This window comes from Myiozetetes cayanensis, unplaced genomic scaffold (assembly GCF_022539395.1).
Source record: "Myiozetetes cayanensis isolate MyiCay16 unplaced genomic scaffold, myiCay2020 scf4, whole genome shotgun sequence".
NCBI classification, from domain to species: Eukaryota; Metazoa; Chordata; class Aves; order Passeriformes; family Tyrannidae; genus Myiozetetes; species Myiozetetes cayanensis.
The window spans coordinates 15590327-15613440 of record NW_026087631.1 but is presented as its reverse complement, the minus strand read 5'-3'; the positions used below and the strand labels follow the sequence as shown (position 1 = coordinate 15613440).

General features: G+C 36.7%; 1 protein-coding gene across 1 annotated transcript in view; it reads left to right on the top strand.

Annotated features, from left to right (window-relative positions):
* Positions 1-19334, top strand: part of PRDM6 (PR/SET domain 6) — a 79338-nt gene extending 60004 nt beyond the window's left edge. Inside the window, exons 7-8 of the mRNA XM_050330194.1 lie at positions 8043-8219; positions 15155-19334. Of these exons, the coding sequence (XP_050186151.1) occupies positions 8043-8219; positions 15155-15269 (292 nt within the window). The 3' untranslated portion in view covers positions 15270-19334. The remainder of the gene's footprint in view (positions 1-8042; positions 8220-15154) is intronic.
* The last annotated feature ends 3780 nt before the right edge of the window (positions 19335-23114 follow it).

Genomic DNA, 23114 nt, shown 5'->3' with positions numbered 1-23114 from the left:
CTATGTTTAAAGTCACTATAACTCATGCTATGTTTGAAATTACTGGAATAACAGTTACTGCAGATCATAACTACCCTAGGATCAGGGATCTCATATCTGTGGCTAAATCATTACACATTGAGTTTACATCACAGACAGCTTTTTGTCTTTTAACAGAGATCAGCAAATCACTTATTTAGGGATACTGCATCTAGAAAAAATTGTCTTAGGTTTCTTAAACATATTCCATTCCTTTAGATGAAGACTTCCTTAAGAGTTGTACAAAATTTCCAGGAGACAAGAAAATAAAGTATGATTTGTGAAAGAATACCTGCTTGCCACCCTGAAGTACTGGATGCAGCTCTCTGGTTTGTATTTTCTCAAGGGTATCTGCAGCATCTCTCCAGCCGATAAACAACTCCCCATTTATTGTCAGCAATTTGTGAGCACACCAGTCACTGCATCTTTGATGTGACTGAAGCAGCAGGGCCTGTCATCTCTAGGAAGTAACTTTAGACTATCTGTTCTGGTTTGGTATTTGTTCTTCAAAAATGCTGATTACCTACAGCATGAGGTGCAGGGAAAACATCTTTGAATCTATACAGGAATCCAATTCATGGTCTGAAATCTGAGGAAAGCAGATCACTTGAGAATCCAAATAAAGATATTACAAGTTAGTTCCAGAAAGAATCTGAATGAGAGTAGACATAAAATGGGCCTAATATTCTTAATTCAACTAGGCAGTAAGAAATAAATGGTCCTATTTAACAGGTAGATAATATAATAAATAAAAATAATTAAAAAATATTAATAATCCAAAATAGGGGGAAATATTAAAATTATTTGCTGTGTTCTCTGTTTTAGCTTAAGATTAGGATTTTAATTTAAACCAAATTTAAAATTTTTACTGGTTTACTTTTATTTTACTTCTCACTTTCCACATAGATTTTTTTTAGCTTGTTATATTTTTTAGGGCGTGTCTTTGAACTGAACGGTAAAGGAAGTTGCAGTGGACGTGGGAGGTGGAGATTTAAATCCATCAAGTCTTGAATTCAGGGACTTTCTGAGCGAGCGTTTGGGATTTTTTTAAGCCTTGACTAGACAGAAACACTTTGAGAAACTATTTCTTGAAGACAAAGTCAGAAATCTATTTTCATGGGGATTTTTTTGGTTTATGTTTTGGTTTTTTGTTTTTAATTTTTTATTTATTTATTTCCTCCCTTCTGCTGCAGCAGTCCTATTTGAGGGGCTCAAAAAAGGGGTAATCAAAACTCTTTATCATAGTGAATAATACTTAGAGCAGTTATTTTTTTGTTACTTTTTTAACAGCAACCATTTTTCTGATAATGATGCAATCTTTTTTAACAACACGGCTCTTCCATCTCACTATGATCACCAGATTCAGAACACACCGGTGTTGAGGGAAGGCAGATGGCTGCAGTTCCCAAGAGCTCTCTGAGGCACGTTTTCATATGTAAAATGTACATCTGTGTGGTATATATTCTCACTGATTGCCATGTATTCAAGCTGTTAATTTGAGGGAAAGCCCACTCTCATAGTGTGTCCATGGCTGGTAGATTATGGCTGTGATCTGGCACTCACAGTTCTTGTTTACTAAAAAGGTAACACGTTTTGCTGTAGCAACTCAATGTTAAAGGGCTTTTTGAGGGCTTGTTTCTTTCTTTGTTTTTTGTTTCGTTTTGTTTTGTTTTGTTTTGTTTGTTTTTTGTTGTGGTTGGGTTTGGGTTTTTTGTTTGTTTTGTTTTGTTTTGGTTTTGGTTTCTTTTTAAACAGGAACTTGACATTACTGATTTAATAGTCTTTTTCTCTAAGATTGTGGTTCAGTCCACTTTGTGTTTATATTTTTCTTTATAGGTTCTGTGCCTTTGACCTTGGTGTTCTTCCAAAGTCCATTAATTAATTTGAACATCTCCAAAACAGACTTAGAAAAAATAAATGCTGTGAGCAAGCATTGCCTCTCTCTGTTAATTGAGTATTTCTCAATTGAAGTAACTTTGTGCTTAATTTAATGCTTGTTCTTGCATAATTTTTTTATAAAGGTTTGCAAACTCCCAGTACTCAAAGCTAATAACAATAATGGGTGTCCAGAGCAGCAGCTCTCCCTGACAGCTTCACATTTTTGCAAATGCTTCAAGTGCGCCGGCTTTCTGCTTTTGCTAGTTTCTTCACAAACATTTGTAACTGAGCAACAAGAGCTCCCAGCGGGTCCAGCTCTGCCATCCCTGCTGCTGTTTGGTGCCTGAGGTGCTCGGGAAGCAGCTGTGCTGACTAAGGGGAAAACCAAGGCAGCAGGGGATGTGGAGTCCAGGGAAGGTAGCCCACCCATGGCCCCACTGATGCTAGGGATGTTTCTGTGTGCAAGTTAGCAGTGTTCTGAGGTATCACTTTGTTCTCCTGCTGTAGTTCAACTTGCTCGAAGAAGGCATTCCTCAAAAATAGCTTTCTGTGAGAATAGCTGTGACCTAACTCTGCTGAGTGCAGCTGTGCTCTTAATGCTGCATGTTGTACCAAGGCATGGTCCTGAAAGCTGGTGTTGGCACTGCTTCAACATGGCCTGCTTTTGGTTTTTTGCAGAGGCTGTGGTGTCGTAGCCTTCCCCCTGTGTGAAACCCTGTCCTGAGATCAATGGAGTCCTGTGTCCCATGCCTTGAGACCCTGAGATCGATCATCACTCCTAAGCTCAGGAATAATGCTTCCCAGCAGAGAGGAAGTCAGGCAGAATCACCAGAAGTCCTGAATGGATGAACAGGGAGCTATGTGATTAATTCAAAGATAAATAGAAGCCCACAGAGAGGATGGAACCAAAGACAGGTAGTCTGTGAGATATACAGTTGGATTGTCCAAGCAGTCAGCAATCAGCGTAAGAAAGCTGCAGCCACGATCAGTTTAAGAAAGCTGAACCCTTCAATGTGGGCAGGGACATGAAGAGCAACAAAGGCTTCTGTAGTTATGTTGGTGATAAAAGGAAGATTAGGAAAAATGTGGGGCCTCTCTGGGACGAAGCAGGAGGCCTGGTGACCTGGGACATGAAGACAGTTGAGGTAGGCAATAACTTTTTTTGCCTTAGCCTTCATTGGGAATAGTTCCATCACACCACCCATGTCACAGGCAAAGAAAGGGACTGGAAAAATGAAGAATTGCCAGCTGTAGAAGGAGATCAGGTTGGAGGCCATCTAAGTAACTTGAAGGTGCACAGCCCTAGAGGACCTGATGAGATGCATGTATGGGTCTTGAGGAACAGGTAGATGAAGTGGCTAAGTCATTACCTATGGCTAAGTCACTATCTATCATATTTGAGAGGTTATGGTAGTCCAGTGAAGTTCTCACCGTCTGGAAAAGGGGAAACATAACCCTCACTGTAAGAAAGGAAGACCTGGAGCCAGCCAGTCTCACCTTGGTACCTGTCAAGAATGTGGAGCAGATCCTTCAGGCAACTGTGTTAAGGGACAGGGAAAATAAGGAGGTGGCTGATGACAGCCAATATCAAGAGCTTCAGTAATAGTCCAACTCTGCAACTTCCAACATAACAAGAATGTGGATCTGCTGGAGACATTTATGAGGAGAATCCTAAAGATGATCAGAGAGATGAAGACAGGCTGAGAGAGTTCAATTTTTTCAGCCTGGAGAAGAGAAATGTTCAGGGACACCATATAGCAGCCTTGCAGTACCCATAGGGGCCTGCAAGAAAACTAGAAAGAGACTTTTTACGAGAACATGTAATGATGGAAGAAGGGATAATGGATTTAAACTGAAAAAAGGTTAATTTGGATTGGATGTAAGAAAGAAATTCATTATTTGAGGGTGGTGAAACACCAAAACAGTTTGCCCAGTGAAGCTGTGGATGTCCCATCTTGAGAAGTTATCAAGGCTAGGTTGGATGGGGCTTTCAGTGAAAGGTGTTCCTGCCCATAGCACAGGGGCTGAAACTAGATGATCTTTAAGGTCTCTTCCAACACAAATCATTCTAGAATCAAGTTGGTTTTTTAGTTCTTAGTCTTAATTCTTAGTCCTCAATAAGGAGAAAAGCACTTTCAAACACATGCCAGTCTCTCTTCTTTCCACTGGTGCTTTTCCAGTTGTTTCTAAAGGAAAAGAATTACAGTACTGTAATTAACTCCCTGATCTGGGAGTGTTTCAATGATAAACTTACAAGTACTCAGGAACTCACTATTACAGCAATTTCTATGAATTGCACTAGGATTACATATGCCCCTTGAAAAGACCAAATTCTTGTCTGAAAAGGCCTCACTAGAAACCTGTTCATCATAAGAGAACTAATTTAAAAATTCAGTGGAAAATAATGATAGAATTTTTCAGAATAATTTAGGGAATTAATAATTTATGATATATAAATTTCTAATGGATAGTTATATTTGGGAATCAGAAAGTGGAAAGCATATTGTTTTAGCAGAGGAATAATACAAGATAAAAAAAGCTATGTCACTTTTGCTAAATGAAAATATAAAAGGATCAATCTGAATGTACTGTATCAATTTGTTTGTCAGTAGTTGTTCCAGGTGCATAGATATGGGTTTTCTTTGCTTCTCTATTAATACACTTTGTGCATGTTAAGGGTTCTATATACCCTGCACAAAGCCTGAGCTTTGTTGAGGCTCAGTAAGCCTCACATGGGAACACACATTTTGTACTGGTCCCATACATGATGTAGTTTCACCTAGAAAAAAAATCAGCTACAAATGTGATAAAATTGTAAGACAGGAAAACATATCACTAAGGAGCAAAATCATTCAATATATTGTCTAGGTTAGAAAGCAAAATTTATTCCTTAGTATTTTCATTTTGTAAATGTGACTTGCAAAACTTGGGAAAGCTCAAAATACAAATAACTACAAAACCTGAAAACTATTACATTAGAGTTGCTCTCTGAATTTCGCTTTAAATGGTCTGTGTTCCTATCATGGGCGACCATATAGTCAGAGACTGTAGGGTTAGAGTCTCTAGAAAAAGTTGGATTCTGTCTTTCAGCAAAACTAGATAGCTGATCAATGATGCAGGGGATTAATGACAACAGTGTAATTCCTTCAACAGCAGAATTTACTTCTAGGTAAGTAGATTTCCTATCTTCAATCTCAAAAGGAAGGTGTAGAGCTAAAAAAATAAGTAGCTAGATGATTAATAAAAAACCTTAGAACTGCTTTTGGTGGCTGTCAGAACAACATTCTCATCTCCACATTGCTATACATCAGTTTGGCTGTTCTTAAATGTACCTTAAAATTACTACATGAGAAGATTTTGATTCACAGGATATCCTGAAGCTCAGAAGGTGTGATAAGTTCTTGGTTCTTTCAGTGGAAATTAGTTTTTCTGAGCTAGGAGTGCATTCAGTCTCGTAGCAGATCTTTGAAAGTACAGCTTATGAAGACCAACATTTCTGTCACTGTGTCCCTTCTGTCTGCAAAACTCTGTCACAAAGAGGTCACCATCCTAATTCATTGTCCTGGTGCAGACCAAAGTGATGGCAGAAGACATAACTGCTACATCAAAGGCAGGCGTGCTCTGCCCATGTCAATGTACTCACTGAACCGAGCACTGCTCATGTTCAGTCCTTCTGCACCACTTTCATTTTTTTTGAAAACAACATATTGATTTTATTTTCTTCCAAGAAAAATTTCTGAGCTCAGTAAAATGGTTACCAGAGAACAAAATGATAACTTTTATACTCACTGAATGACTTTTTTTGCTCTTGGAAAAGTAGTAGTATCCAAAAGTTGTCAAAAGTTGGCATACTTAAATATGCATTCATACATATTAGAGTATTTTTAAACTATTACTGTATTTGAATGTATTTATCAGCTCTCTTTTTAAAATGAGCTTTCTCTAATATGTGTCATGTATCTAAGCTTTAAAAAAATTACTCATTTTAGTATTAATCAGAATCACCTCTTATAAACTGGAGAAAGCATCCCCTACAAGAAGAAGGGTGACTTCTTTAATATTTTTTATCCCAAGATGTGGATGAATGGAAAAAATACAGTCAGGGTGATCTAACAATAGGTGATTTCTTACAGGGTTTATTTTCTTGAGCATCAGCCAGTGATATGTATTGAGTATTTTGTAAAGAAGCCATTTATTTTGAGCCAATATAGGGGGTGAACCCACATTGCTTAACATCACAACATTCAGTTACAACTGGTTTGGAATTTTGACTGTTTACAGACAAGTTACAGTGTGAATTTTCACTGTGTGAAATTAATCACATTGACTGTTAAAAAAATAAAAGATTAATTGGTTTTATATAGTGTTTCTTGTGGTAGCTGTTAAAAATAGATAACCAGAGGCTAATAGATGTTAATGGTCCGCTTCACTATTAAAAAAAATCAATGTTTCTTGGATACAGAAAATATTATTGCATTATTTTGCTTATAAGTGTTTGATATGAAAATATCCAAACAAGTAAGTCTGCATTCAAAAAGTCACCTTTGTTTTACCAGCTTTTAAAATTTCATGCTAAATTTGAACAATATTTTCCATGCAAAAAAACTTCGCACTTCAAGAAAGGAGAAAACTAGGCATGTTACTATTTGCCTTTCAATAAGAGAAACAGATAATCAGTTTTTATTATTTTCTTAATATATTATTTTACATGTATTTGTGTATTTTTAAGGGCCATATTATCTAAGTTACCTTTCCACAGCTATTATATATTACTTTTAAACTTGTTGGAGAGTAGTTAGATTTTCAAATGCAAGTAATTAAAATAGTGAGCTATTGAGTTATTGATGAATACTGAGCTATTAATCAAGCTAAAAAATTCTACAATCAGGGTTCAGTGCTCTGAAGCACTGTAAAATAATAGTATTTGTGTTCAGTGATGCAAGTAGCCACAATTAAGCAGTTCACTTGACAAATGAGATAGTTCACTTTATTTTGCACTTAATTGAATTGTACATGCTTGGTCACCATTGTCTCCTTCCCTTTACTTTTGGTTTCTAGCCATTTAAACATACACATTTATTAAAGAGAGAGTAATTAAGTTGAGTTGGCCATTGGCTCTGGAAATGCAGATATTAAGAGTAAAAATCTTGTGCAGGGTAAAAATCATTATTATCCCTCTAGAAAAAAAAAAACCACCTTACTTTTTAAAGAAAAAGTTGGATAAGCATTTAGGACTCTGCCACAAACTTAAAACAAATGTGAAATGGAAAAAACCCCTCTGGGATGTTGATATTAAATCACTATTACCAAGCAGAAATATAAAGACATTGTTTCTTCACATTTTATTTTAGTTACCATTTCAGCAGATCTGTCTCACATTACTGTCTTGTATCCTTTTCTTTCTGTGTCTACAGTCGTCTTATTAAGATTCCCAATTTGTAACATATCACTTACTTTTGTTTGTTTGTTTGTTATGTTTGCTTTTAACAAACTGTGGCATTGAAAACCCAAGTCCTGTGTTTCCTTCCAAGATCCCAAAAAAAGGTATTTTTAGTCTGGATGGGAGAAACATGTTAATAAAATGCAAATATTTTTAATAGAAGTAGGAAAATAGAAAGATAGTTGTAACATAGTGGTTACTTTTTCCAATGTCTCTTACTGAAATACGTGATCTCAAAATCTACTAGATTCCTCCAAGAATTTAATTGCAAACAGCTACAGAATACAGGTAGAATGCAGGCGTAACGATGAGATATTTGTAGGTAAGACTATAGCTGGCACCAACAGACAGGGTTTCATGAGACAATTGCTTTCAAAGTGTGAGGACTTTTTTATGATTGAGGAGTACCATGCTTTGTTTGAGAGAATTAAGGCAGGCATACAATCTGTAGTGCAGGGTGAGTAGCTTGCTGAATTATGTTTTGTGGAGCATGATGCCCCTGGACTCTCAGTTAATTCCTGTATAAGAATTTTACATTTGTTGAAAAGGTCATGAAGTTCTGGGTATGTTTCTCCCAAGAAAGACCCAGAGAAGTGCACCTGCAGTTCTCTTTGAAAGTCACTGGGAAGATCAGTGGTTCCATATCGTTTCCTGAGCATGTCAACAAAAGGCACTGATGGCGTGCTGTTTCTTTCTCCCACTGCAGGCCCTACCAGTGTGGTCACTGCTCCCAGTCTTTCTCCCAACCTTCAGAGCTGAGGAACCACGTAGTTACGCACTCCAGCGACAGGCCTTTCAAGTGTGGCTACTGCGGTCGTGCCTTTGCTGGTGCCACAACACTCAACAATCACATCCGGACACACACTGGGGAAAAGCCCTTCAAGTAAGTACTTGAAGCCAGCAGCCTTTGCCAGCTGAGATTAGAGAGGAAAATTTATTGCTGCTGCTCAGTAGCATCCCCAGCTCTCGGCAGAGGTTTTCTTGAAAGCCAAGACTACCAGATAAAACAGGTAGTGGTGAAGCTAAAATCAGAACTAAAACAGATTTGATTTTGGGTTCCTTGACAGCCCTGAACAATTTTCCATTCTCCGATGAGATCTTGATTGTTTTAATTAAGTGGCAAGCTGCTGCCTGAGAACCACGGTTGAAAATACCATGAAGACTGGGACAGGTCATGCTGTAAGAACATTAATACAATTCCTAGATGTCTGTAGGTTGAGGCAGATGGAACTTCAAGTTAAAGCTAATTTGACTCTGGTTAAATATGGGGGAGAAGTGTGCATCTTCTTTTAGTCACAGAATCATTGCATAGAAAATGCAACTCTGACTTGAGACATAAGTTTTGTAAGATCATAGTAGTAAATTGATAGTGCTCAGCTTTCCAAGATGTATAAAAAACCCCTAACCTGGTCAAGACAGTTCTTAATTAAACATACTTTGCCTATTTCTGCAGTTTATGCTTACTGAAATTTAAGCTAAGCACACCCCTGAGTCTCAGAAATTTTTCCCCTATGCTCACCTCCATCTACAGCACAGTTGATCCAGGCTTATTTTACCTTGTTGTGCAAGACTGCCTACTTAACAGGAAGTGTTCTGCAAGACAGAAGAAATACTTCCCATATTTGTATCTTTTTCTTTGCTGAATTGGCAGACCCAGATTGTACATATATTGTACCTAGAACAATCCCTCTCGGGAGGAAAAATAATATATCAATATCAACATATAATGTATTGATATTGTTTCTTTTGGAACCTGCCTGAATGTTCCTAGGAAGAATGGGAATAAGTGTAGAAGAGGGTGTGTATCTCTCCCAGTTCTCCAAGTGCTGTCTGTTCTGTCTACTTTTCTCCTTTTGTCTTTCTTTTCTACTTTTGCCATACTGTGCTTTCTGTCTGGTTAATGTAAGAGAGCTCAGTTATAGGGCCTGTCAGAACCCCTCATAACAATCCCGACAGAGATACCGGTGGACAGGCTTTGCCTCTATATATGGTTGGAACAAAGAATGGCCTCCATCCATGTCTTTGCTGGCAGCAGGGGGACAGAGCTGGAACAAAATGCTGCATATCCAGTACAGAAGAGGTTGCACAGCAAAAATCATGGCTAGGATAGTGTTGTAGGAGGCAAAACATGGAAACTCAGAACATCTAAATATTGACTTCTCTTGAGCCAGTATGTAGGATGCTCAGAGCCCGTAGAAAGTGAACCAAAAATGGTGTGAGCAATCAGATTGATTTTATCTAGTTGCTCTGTAAATAGATTTTAGTAATTAATGGAAGAGGTTTCCGGGTCAAAATGGAAAATAGATTTCGTTTAATGTTAATGTGTTACTTATGTGTAACCTTGTTGACTCCACTTAATTTTTTTCCTTAACATCCTGTTTTTGTCATGTTTCCAATAGACCTGCTATTTTGCCCCATTTAGAGTCATTATTTTTCCCCTTTGGTTTAGCAATTTTTTTTCCCCTTTTCCAAAATGGTCTTGATTACAGCACAATTTCATCTGTGAAAGGGCTTAATGCATGCACTACAATTAACCAGTTGTCTGGGATTTGTTTGGGTTTTTTTGTTGTTTTGTTTTGTCCTGCTTATGTGGAAGTATTTAAATATTCCAGGATGGATCCACCTATTTTTAAAGTTGCAGGGCAGAGGAACAAAAAATGTATGCTCTGTACTGCTTCTTTATGATATCCGGCATAATTTCAATCTTGGAAGATGTTTATTTAGTTTCTTCCTTAAGCTCAACAAACAGTGCCAATTTCTATCTGTAAGACTTGTTGAAGTACTCACAGTAAGCTGACTAGTAATTTCACATGAAGCTAAAACTGGAGCTGCAGATCTTCCCATCACTGCTAGTCAGATAAGAGGGCACATGTGCCTTGATCCTGCAAGCTGTACAGAAGGGCAGATTTGCCTCCCACGCAGGACTGCTTGCATTTGAGAGAGGAGGGGCAGAAAACTTATGCAGAAACTGATCTACACTCTCTTCTGGAAGAAAAAGAGAGAGCTGCAGCTCATCTTGATGTCTTATCACCATTTAGATTCTCTTTTGAAAAAGGGGTTCATGAGACCAGGTAGTAAGAAAGTTTGGAAAAAAAGTCCTCAACAAACTCTAGTAAAAAAAGAACTATAAATGGGACAAACAAGATTTCTGACTCTTGATCATGCAATGTAGTTTTTAAGTATTTATTTACAATGGAATTTAGAGTGTACACTTACCAAAAAAAGTGTGAGATGGAAAAGTTCATTGAGATACGATTTTTGTACCTCAAAAAATCTGTATTTGTGTTGGTGCACACACTTCTGTTGACTAACAATTTTACTATTAGAAAGAATGACCATGCGTGGATAGTGATAAATTACTTAAATTCTAGCTGTTATTTTAAAAATAACAGGCATAATTTTGAAGGTGTTCCTAAATTAATTTCTAAATTTGCTCTTGCTCTGAATGCAATCTCATTATTTCTAATTAAGTAAGGCAGTTAGTTTGTAAGACAAATTACAGTGAGTGTGGATTAAGCTGACAATCTTAAACACTGAGTATGTTTGTATGCATATTATTTTCTCAAGTTGGTTTAAAAAATTGTGAACATGGGGTAACAGTGTCTAAAAATATTTCAAAATAATTGTGGTGTAAGAGGAAGTTTGTGATTGGTTACAAAACTTATTCTCTGAGAAGGTGTTTTCTTTGTAGGTCCTAGGTAACTGGATATATGGTGGAAGACTTTTCTATTTGCTTTTCATTAAGATAACAATGCTAAGTGAGGTTATCTGTAGTCAAAGCTTTAGCCGCATTGCCTGGACTGCAGGTCCAGTTAGAAGGGATTTCTTTTCATGTCATCACAGGCTATCAAGCCAGCGTCAGCACTGTAAAGTTTTTGTGTATTCTTATCTTACTGAAGTCTCCACTATGGCTGCTAGTCTGGGAGCAAAGCTCTTAAGTAAATTAAAAGGTAGGAGAAAGAGGAAGATTATTTGTCACCTCCCTTTTCTTAAGTTCTTTTCAACACTTCCCACTTCCATTTCAGTAAAATTAAAAAATACTTAAGGGACTTGCCTGCAGAATCAGGGTTATGCAAAGATCTAATCTGCCAGATTCAAACAAAAAGAATTAGAGGAAAGATTCTTTCAGCTTGCAATAGCTCAGGTGTTTTTAATTTATTCTTATTGAAATATAGAACTGTGGAACAGTCATTTCAGGTTGAATATTGTACCTGCAGTGACATCTCAGCTTTACAATATTTTTTTGTGGTTTTGGTTTGGTTTTTTTTAACCCCTTCAAATGAATTTAAAATGTAGTGTTAAATGCTCTTCTTGAATGAAATCCTAAAGTGCTTATTTTGAAAGTATCGAATAAAGATTTCCCCCCTAAAATAGACCCTCATTTTCTTCCTTCAAAAAATTCCACAGAGGTTAACATAAATGTGCAAATTAAACCAATCCTATCTATAATCCTTAAAGCACTGTGAAGCAAACAAGCAGATCAGTGATAATGAGGGCTATCTAAGCAAAATCACAAAACAGAGTACTGTAGAAATATTCAAAACCTCTCGATGTTCTTTGTGAATATAAGAACAGTTCTGTTTCCACCTCCACTCAAGCAAATCATATAGGGAAACCCTATGGTGGATTGAAGTCCTGTGTTTGAGGGGATTGAATGCTGTAGTACATTGGTCCTTACAGTTACAGTGAAGGCACACACACATTGTAAAACACACATGGATCTAGTTTTCGTTGATGGTATCTAATTGTTTGAGGACTTTGGAATTCCTTCTTTGGATCTACATTGTGTCTGGGGCTGTTTAAATTACTCTCAAATGCCATCAAATGACCCCAATTGGAAATTAAGCTGTATCTCAGTTAATAGGTATCATTATTGGCAATACATGTATCTGCACTTGAGGCTTAACCAAAATTTGATATGTCTAGAAGTCAGGCTTGGGCTCATGGTGACTTTGTGGGTGATCACATGAGAGATGGACTCTTTTTCCTTTCTGACAGTTTTGACTACTGTTCAACTTTCCAACAACATATATATGGCTTATAGTACAGAAATATGCACACAAAAACCTACACACAAAGACTCATCGATCTCATAGGCTTATGGCAGTTGTTATTCTGCTATGTTGGGCTGGGAAAGAATGGTTGATAAAGGGAGAGAGTACATCATAATTCAAGAGAAAAATATTCCTGCTCTTCCTCCCATTCCTACCTACTGTGAGATAGTAATGCCGACTGCTATGACATTATTATCTTCACCTTTTCTATCACTTTGTATCCAGCAACAACTTCTGTGGACCATGTTGAAAAGAAGAGTCAGGAGCCTATTACAGATCTCTGTCCATAAGCCAGGTACTTATATATATGAAAAACTATAGTCCTGGAAACACCATCCACATCATTTGGAAGTGCCTAGACAATCCTCGGTACCTTGGGTACTAAAGGAACATCTGAAGGTTACCCAGGTACAAGAAAAAGACAGGGAAATCAGGCTTTATCCTAACTGGTGTCCAAGGGCTGTGTAAGCACAGACAGCAAAATCTGACCCTCATCAACATTTGGCATCCACATCCCTCCTATTCAAAGGGTGGATGCTTGTAGCAAGAGATTTATTCTTTTTCTGTTCTCTCTTTAGCATCCTTCTTTCCTGTGCCTTTCTGGTAGTGTATCAGAACAGCCTGTACCTGGGAAGTTAGAGCACTCATATGGCAGAAGAATCTTGTGGGTAAAGGGTGAGAACTTGCATTTTAAAGAAATACCGTAAGCCTTGCGCTGAGCTTTCAAGAGCATTGCAAGGTGGTGAGTGAATGCAGTGCCCAGCTCTAGCCTCCGAGATAAGCTCCAGAAAGGATAAGGAAGCCTGTCACAGCTTTGTGCCCAATGGTTTCAGTGAGTAACTTTGTCTCCATGACTGATGGTGCCTGGACACCCTGATGCCTTGTATTTCATTTATGTGGCCAGACTTTTACAGTAAGGTGTTGCCACATGTGATTTTGCAGGTTATTTTGCAACTGTATCACTTACAGCTTGGTTAGGCAAGGATTTGAGCCTCCTATTAGTCAGCAAACAAAGTACTTGTCTTTGTAGACATCAAAATAACAAAACTATCAAGTTCAAGTAGATGGTAATATCTCACACAGACTAAGTTAACCCTCCAGCCTTAAAATTGATTCTAATGCCTCTGTGATAGATATATATGTATGTATATAAAAATAATACAATAATTTGCAAGTTTGTCAGGCAATGAAATGTAGTATATTTTGACACACTCATCCAGTAACTAATCAGTTTTCTAATAAACAATCAGCAGTACACTAATGTGTCATCAGCACTTCAGGAGCTCTGGAGAGTGGATGATCTGCACATAGACGTTAATGAATACCCAAAAAATCATTAAGTAATCAATACTTCTGAGTTATTTTCATTGAGCTGATAGGTCTGATACATTAAAGCTGACACTTTACATTTGTCAAGATCACAGTGCAGTTTTTAACAGTGGAACAGGATGCTAAAAATATTCCATGAAAGACAATCAAAGAAACACAACTTAGAAGTGTTGACATTTTAGATTGGGACAGTAACGTGGATGAATGACTGGGTAATGTCTGTGCTAGATATTCCTGAAGAAGAACTTTATTAATAAAATTTACTAATGTGAAGAACACCCACAATTATGCATATGTAAATATCTTCCTTTTTTATTATAAGGAGCTAGGTCAGTTACAGTTTACAGTTCACTTTCTATCATTCACATCAGGAGAGAGAGAAAGATTAATATGACTTAAAGTCCTTTGTTTTCCTTACTTATCCTTTGAAGGTGAAGAAGTCATCGTTGTGATAATTTTATGATAATCTTCTTTGAAGATAAAACATCACACAATACCATCAAATCAAAGATGATTTTTGGAGAAAACACAATACAAGAGGAATATGCTGCATCCATATTCGTAACTCATCAAACACCCCTCTCTAGTGTTCAGAATGCAAAACAAAAGGGCATTATTTGGGAGATTAAATACATATATTGTCTTTAAGAGCAGGGATAAGAGATTTATTCCAAGGTAACAATAATCCCTCTCCTGTCTCTTCCAAAATTCAATCACTTTGTTCATTTATTCACACATTATTTTTATTGCAGATTTTGATTCTCTTAAGAGAGGTCAGGGTAGAAGGATAAGTGAACATAAAAGACAGTGAAGCAAACACTGGTGACTGTGATGAGTTCTTGCTCAATCCACAGATTTCTCAAATAGTGTGGATGTTGTCAGGTAATTAAGTAACCACTAACTCTGTATGCCTACTTAAAATGAACCCCACTAACATAATCAGATCAGATAAACAAAGAGTTTTCTCTTATTCTAGGACTGAATGATTATTGCTTTGTGATTTCTCATCCTCCAATAGGCAATTGTGGTTTTTAAATTAGCAGAAGGTGAAATTCTATTTGTCATCAATTTCTCTTAGGGGTTACAGAGCAGAAAACTGCAGACAATCTGCTTCTTTGATGGCTCACTCCTAAAAATCTCTTTTTGTTCTTTATCTATTTGAACTGACAGTGATCAGAGCTACAGCAGGACAGGCCTCTCTGGAGAAATCACCTTCCCCCTGTCTATTGACAGATTCCTCTGTTCTGAATCAGACAGGCCTTGTCCCATCATAGGCATCAAGGCCTTGGAAGTAGCCACCAATTAAACCTCTTGAGCCAGTAAAATCTGAAGCCACTTTTGAGTGTCTGTTCTGATTAGGCAGGATGTGACAAAGCCCATCACCCTCCTCCCAGAGCAGTTCCCTGGTCTCAATTTTCTCTCTTGCCTTCACCAGGTGCGAGAGGTGTGAGAGGAGCTTCACACAAGCTACCCAGCTGAGTCGACACCAGAGGATGCCCAATGAGTGCAAGCCAATAACAGAGAGCACAGAATCAATTGAAGTGGATTAACTGATTGACTGGTTGGAATTAAACTGCAAGGAAAGTCATGATTAAATGTCACGGACACTTAAGCAAAACCAAAGATTTCCTCTGAGCAACTTTCAATCAGTCCCAGAAAACCAAAAGCAGTAATAAAATAAGTAAGATGTTAAGAGATATTGATCCTGGCATGGAAGTGAGACCAGGAAAGAGATTATTTATTTATGACTAGGGATGAGTCTTATTTCAATTGACAAGTTACTTGGGGCTGTTAACATTTCAAGTCCCTCCATGTATTGCTTTAATTCTAAAAGCCTTTATAAAAGTTATTTAATGCCAAAGTGAGGAATCTCAAGGGTTACTCTGCTCATAGTTATGACCAAGAATGCACATGGACTTGTTTGTTGTTGCACCTTTTTTTGTAGCATGACTCAAAGGACCCAGATGTAATCTGTACATTTGGCTAAGTTGATCGTGACATGGTTGTAATAGAAATTGCTGTGTGGGATGGCAAGTGATCAAGAGCTATACCTGGGTCAGTGTCAGCCGCCTCAGACCAAAGGGCATTTCATTTCCATATCTCATGCCTCACACTCTGTGCACTTTTTCATGCAAGTAGTTTGCATTGGCATTGGCATAGATATTCGGGGGGGAGGGGAAGGAAAAAAAAAAAAAAGAAAAAAAAGGAAAAAAAACAAGGAATGTTGTATATCTGCAAATATATGTTATATAAAGAAACAAGTAGGAAAACTATGTTAAAGTAATAGAGCTTTCAAATTCAATCTAATAGCTATGAAAGGCAGAGGTGGTAGAAAGTATTTTAAACACTTAAGATTCAAGTATGTGTGCAAATCATATTATTAGGAGCAAAAAACCATGAAGATATTTTTTGTTTGGATGACTAGTTTAATGTCATGCTGATTTCTAGGAAATCTGATCAGAAATCCAAGCTGTAGTCCATTGATATTTTTATTCTGTTGGTTTGGATCAAATTGGAAATGCTCCTGTATTAGATGAAGATTTAAATATAGTTGGGCTGAGTTTCAAAACAAAAGCTAAATCTGAACTCAGACACTATGTAAATTTCTTGGAGGCTTCATAGTATTCACTTCATGGAAATTTGCCTGGTACAGTGAATGAAAGAAAGCCAAGATATTCCCAACATCAGTGTAAAAAGCTCAGATGTCATTACATTGGTTTGATCTAACAATCTCCATATTGTCTTTTTTTCATGTCTTTTACCTGTGATGTATTTCAGATTTCATGATTTTGTCTATGTTTTTCACTTCTAGAGACCAGCAGTGAGCAGTTTGTTTATGTATTGATTGTCTCAATGCTAGAGCTGTAGATTGATAAAAATGTAAAAAAAAAAATAAAAAAAGAAAAGAAAAAACCCCAAAAACACACACACACAGAGGGGAAAAAAAAAAAAAAAAAAGAGAAAAAAAAAGAAAATAAAAAAAAAAAACCACCACCACCAAGAAGGAAAACCTAAAGTGTTCTGAAGTCATGCTATATCATAAGGTAAAACTGCAAAATAAAATTGTGGAGATTATGGGGATTAAAACAGAATAATTCAGTTTTGCACCAAAACTGAAGTGCTGACTGGCTCATAAGGGCTCAGTTGATTATATTAAATATTTTAAACACATTTATGGGGATGATTTTAAATATGTAGAGAATTAAGTATCCAGTTCTTTAAAGGGCTAGACAGAATCAGCTTCAAATTTAATACCAGGTTCAGACCATTTATGAATCCTGCAGAGAGCTCAAGCAGAAAAAGAGCCTACAGTAAAATACAAATTCATTTAGAAGGAGTTTAAAAGCTAAGACATCCTTATTGCATGAGGTTCATTTGTTATATTGCAAAAACTGCACTGCAGAATCTGGAGTTTGCAAAGCTTTGCAGGAAATTACTTTGGGAGTATTTGTGTTCAGCTGTGTAAAATTTAAAAAACATTGTGGGGGATAAAAAAGATTTTTTTTATCATTGTTCTAGAAACTACCAGATTATTTCATAAAGAATCTTCATTCCTGTGAGTTTCCAGCTCTGTTTCTCAGTGCAGAGATAAGAGGAGTAAGCGATTCTGTCATCACTTGCCTGATTTTATCCTCAAAACTATGAGAAACTCTTAGCTACTATATAAATGTGTTTGTTTGTTTGTTTGTAGGTTCAATGAAGCATGGGAAGCTGGGTAGGAAGACTTGTAACGTAAAGGGGTCTATCTGAACACTATTTTGTTCCTAGCAAGGCTAATGAAACAGAAGAAACCAAAATCGGATCCTAAACCTTTCAGACCCTCATGCCTTGTAGTTCACATCTTCCCTTATTTAAGTGACTTAATCTAAAGTAACATTCTGGTGGGGCACCAACATTTAGTTAACATTTGAACAGCAGCTGTAGATCATTTCTGCAAGCAAATAGTTTAAAGAGAGAAAAAGAGAGCAGGAATTAATAAATAGAGAGAAAATGTCACACTCTGAAAAGCAGCTATGTTAGATCAGTGACTTGTGCTGTTGTATTATCTAACCGTGCCCTTGTGTTCAAGGAAGTGGTTAGTGACAGTGCAGAGCAATCCACTCCGTGCAGAAAGGAATTTGTAGTTAAATCCTGTAGTGCAAATAGTATGTAAGTATGTGCTTACAGATATTGCAAGTTTCCTGCTGACTACAGATAGGCTTACTTGTATGTTTTTTATTTAAACATGTGTCTAAATATTCTCCTGAGTGAGTATGAAGTAAAGATCAATTATTTCAAGATTTTACTGGATTTTTTAAAAAAATGCACTAGAGTAGTATGTCTGCAGAACTTTTTTTTTTCTTCAGAATAATTCTTTTTTGTGTAAATCACTATGTGTTGCCATGTGCCTAAGCACAATTTCAATTATTGTATTATTTTATACATGGCATTTTCACAACAGATTTGGCAGCATACAAAAGCAATACGGTGAAAACCCATGATTTCATAGTGGGATGATCTTGAATACAATGTTTGGCATTCTGTTACAACATAGCAAGAGTAAAACTAACATTAAGAAGCTAATACAACCCAAAAATCCAGTTCCTGCCTGCACTCCTAAATGCTGAGTGAATTTCAGCTCATGTACTGACAGAACAAATGTACATTTAGGTCTATTATGCATACAGTATGTGTTTGCACACAGTAAACTGAAGCAGTAAGTGTAGTACAATTATCTTTAAATGTAATGATTACGTGCCTACCATTTCAGAATTTCTGAAGCACTTGGCATCTCTGTTTTGTAGTATGCTAAAAAGACCAAGCTTTTGCTTTTGGGATTTTTTTTTTCATCCAACCCTGAACATTTTGGAAGTCATATTTAAAAATTGTGCCTAATTCTGATTTTTTTTTTCTTAGTGTGGAATTAAATTTTATGCATTCATAGAGTCATGCCTTTCAGAAATACTTTAGGTCCTTTGTAAACCTGCAGTTACAGCCCCTAAATATGATAATTTTTAATATAATTTGATTTTCTTCCCATGAAAGAAAACTGAGTTGGGAATAATGTAATAATTTCAGCATATGACATACTAGAAACTTACAAGCAATGATGTGTATATCTTTTTCTTTGGGTGACATCATCTCTCCTCTAATATTTATTTTTGTATGGTACCATTGCATTATGTGTACTGTCTTATAGCTGAAGAAATGATGTTATTTCAAACAAATAAATAGGTGAATGTCCAAAAGTAAGTCCTCATTGCTTTTGAGAGTCATCAGTTGCTATGGTTTTTTAGAAATTACAATTAGAACACTATTGTGTTCCATCCAAGTCCTTACTGTATATAAGATTCCAGAAAATGAAATATTCTGGGATTGCATGAAATTTATTTTTTTCTCTAGATTTTTGAAGTTTTAACATCATCAAGCTAGTCTGAAAAACTACATAAATCCACCCTATAGATGTAGAGTATGTAGAAGGGGTCCTGTGTTGTAATAAAAATACTTATAACACTGTAATTAGAAAAATAAACAAATGCTTGCATTTGTTAAACTTCATAAAATACATCTTTTTTACTGCAGAGGACCAACTAAGTCATGCATGTAACTGTATTCTTGTGGTATCAATTGTAAAGATTACATTGTGTTTAAATGAAAATAACAGGCACACATTTAAAAAAAAGATGAAGAAATGTAAATATATTTGTTTAATAAAACATTTCTATTACTGTACTCTAAGCCTTTGTCTTATGTTAATATTAGATATGGAATTTTGTGCATGCTGTGCAGAAAATCACTGTTTCATGCTGTAGTTGTCATCATCAGTTTCCAAAAGGTGTTTGTAACTTGGAAGTTGCAAACTGTTTTGCAGCAAGAGTGAGATCAAATTTAGTTTTCTTGTTCACTCGGTGTCACCTACTTCTGTTGTTGTTATGATGATGGCACGGTGCAGTCATATGCTCAACAACTGGAATTCATTTCATAGGTTATGATGGAAATCATGTCATACTGTAACCAAGTCTTTCTATTCTGTGTACTCGAGTGTGGGGGGGTTTATGGTTGATGGCCTGAGTCTTTTTTAGTTACCCGAATCCTGATTTAAAAGGATCACCATCTAGTGGACTAAGACAGAATTTCAAAATTCCAGTTGGTGTGATCTCTGAGCTCATTCTTTAAAAGTTGCTCTAAAACCAAAGCTAAAAGCAATAATCATACTCCACTACAAGGGACCTTCAGTGCCTTTTTTGGCATTATTTCATTGTTGTTGTGTATGTTGAAGAGGAGCGACTCGTTCACTAAGTCATCCCCTGTTCCACTTGAAAAAATATCACTTAAGTATGAGAAAAATGTATCAGCTTCTATCATTTTTCATGCTATATGACCTTTAACATAGCACAAGAACCACCATGGTAGAATAATTGTGCAAAACTACTGTACTTGAGAAAATACTCAGGTAAATGGGCCAGCAGACTGCCTGCTGGTTTGCAAGTAGCAGGGATAGTCAATCATTCGAGCCAAGCTCCTATGCATCCAAGGAAAGTTCTTTATAATAAGAAATTGTATTGAGTCATGCTGTATGAGATTATATCACCAAACCCACATAATCTGTGATGGGTTAATGAGACACAAATGCCTAAAGGGGGTGGTGGGTGGAGGAGTGCTTTGGCCGATGGCCCAATCTATGATGTAAAAGAGTCCTGGGGTCCACCGTTCTGAAACTCCTTGGGTACATGATTTAGAAGAGGTGAGGCTCAGGTCTGCTAATACTTTTATTTTAATGCATTTACTGAACTTTTTTAGTTTGGCTGAGGACTAGGAATGTGCTGCTTCTTTACTTTTGTCTCTGAATATGTTTACTGAGATACAGGGAAGAATCAATCCTGTATTAAAATGCAAAAGACCAGCAGAACAAAATAGCATCAGTTTTATTGTTTGGTGGTCGTTTTTTATCGAAATAAAGTGGACCCTTCTTCCCAAAGAAATACACAAAAGACCAGCAGGGTCTGAGTCACTGCACACCCTATTTAGGCAGCCTCCTTGGCATCACATGGAATCTACCAGTTAAAACAAGTCCAGCGACATCCTAACACGCAAAAAAACCACAAACCCAAGCTACACTTGAACTGATGACACACAGATGTTGAAGCTGCACTCTGACCTCCATGTACTGAATGTTGACTCTCACAGCCTCAGATGTCTTTTGCTACTTGCTAAAGGACAGTCAGTAAAACAGTTTGACAGCAGACTGGGACAATCTCATGTTGCATGGTTGCTGGGGACCTGATAACCCTTTGGACTAAACCAATATAATGTGGGGTGCTTAACATGCCCAGTTATCTGGTGAAATATGAATCACTTGCACAGGTGTAAAACAAACTAAGAAGACCACAGATATCCAAACACAGCCACTGGAGGTTTCTTATCCATGTAAGTAAGGATGTCAATAAACTAATGGTGTAGGAGACCTAGATAACCAAATATGAGGGGAACTAGTCCAAGAGCATGGGGAAGGAAGAGAAACATATAGTCTATCTCAAAAGGGATCCAAATCTTTGCACTCAAGTCAGTATGTCTCATCTCTGAAGAAAGCATTGACAAACCTTATTTTTTTTTAAACTATTTTAATTACAAATAATGTTAGAGACACCCCAGTCTTGAAAAGCCACATTAGTGAAGTCTAAGTCATCCATTGTAGCCATAGCTGGATCACTCTTTCTCCCAAGTATTGTCTTCAATGACCACAGCAGATAAATTACCAACACTTCTCCATGGATTTAAATTTTTTCCAATCTTTACTCTTCTCCCCCCTCCCATCTTGTCATAATTTTCATACATCATACTTTTATTTTTCTCTTCCCCTCTGACATTATTGCATTCAATCATTCTCCTCATCTCTAGAGTTTCTCCAAGTAAGTTTGCAAATGACCAGGGAAGGAACTTGTATTTGTTTATATTGGCACGACAAGTCACAGAAATACATTTTTTTAATAATCTTAGCCTCAATAGAATGAGTCAAACCATAACAGTCATGCAGAGTTTTCAACCTGGAATTTGGTGGGGTTTTTTTTAGGGAACCAAGAACATTTCAGCCTACAGCACACACATTACTAGTGATCAAATATTCTTCTGGAAGCTATTTGGCTTTTTTTTTTTTTTTGTTCATTAGCCTTATACTGGAACAATTGTTTTCTGTATTTCTCATGGCATAAAAGGTAGTTAGATATGGAGTAAACTAAAATTTTCAAAAAAACCCCTGACTTTCTAGCAAGTGAAAAAGAGCACGATAGCCATAGCCATAGCCATAGCCATAGCCGTATGTTTCTCCGAGTCACTCTTCATTTTCTGGTTTTGTTTTGTTTTGCTTTATTTTGTTTTCTGTAAAGCACAGAAAGCCAATTTCTTCTGCTTATGTGTAAAATCTTCAGGAATGGGGATAATATATTGTTGTAATACAGCACCATATTTCTGCTCAATGAAGAACTGCAGTAGTGCCTGATTGGTCAGTGATAAGAACACCCTGTAACTCCCATCTCAGTTTTTGAAATAGCTTATGTGACGAAGATGTATGTTCCATGAATAGGGAGGCAGATACAACAGAAACAGCATCTGGTTATTAATATCAGTTCTTTTTGTTTGTTTTTATATAAATCGCTGATGATAGAAAGGAGTCTACACTGTTTGTTGAGAGGTAAGCAGATATGTGAAGTTTAAGCTCTGAAGGAAATTTAGAAGCATATTTTGTCTGCCTTCCATTTTAGTAGCTTTCCTTTGCTCTTACACTAATAGTAGAGCTCATAGAGAAAGATCTTCTTTCATGTATACATTGTCAGTACAGATTGGTCACATTGTTTTTCATATTTTGCCTCCTAGAATTTGCTTCTAGAAAAGTAAAGGGCTTGCTTGAAGTGAAAGAATAAAAAAGAAGAGGAAAAAAAAAAAGAAGTAGAGAGAAATATCTTTCATAAATTTTAAGGAAAAAAAAAGTTTAAAATGTCTTTATCAAATGGACTGCTTTGTGCATGATTCCTCTGCTTCAAGAGCTCATTTTCATCTAAAAAGTATTTTGAGAGTTGCTTTCTGTCTAGATCTAATTACTAGAGCAAAAAATTATGAACATTTGTATCCCGTGAATCATGATTCTTCACGGAGTCTTTTGGTTATCTCTTCTGTGTAAACTTCTTAGTAACACTGTTGATTTTAAAATTATTGCTTTACTTTTTACCATGGCAGCTAACATAATTTATCTCTTTCAGTCTTGCATGATCATATGGCCTTAATTCGCCTCAGTACACTAATGAAGGTACTGCATTGTTCATATGATATGTATTAACAGGTTATACTCTAGATTATGGAAGAATTTTAAGCCATGTGTAGCTTTTCTTTTCCCTCTCATTTGTTTGGCGGTACCATTCTAG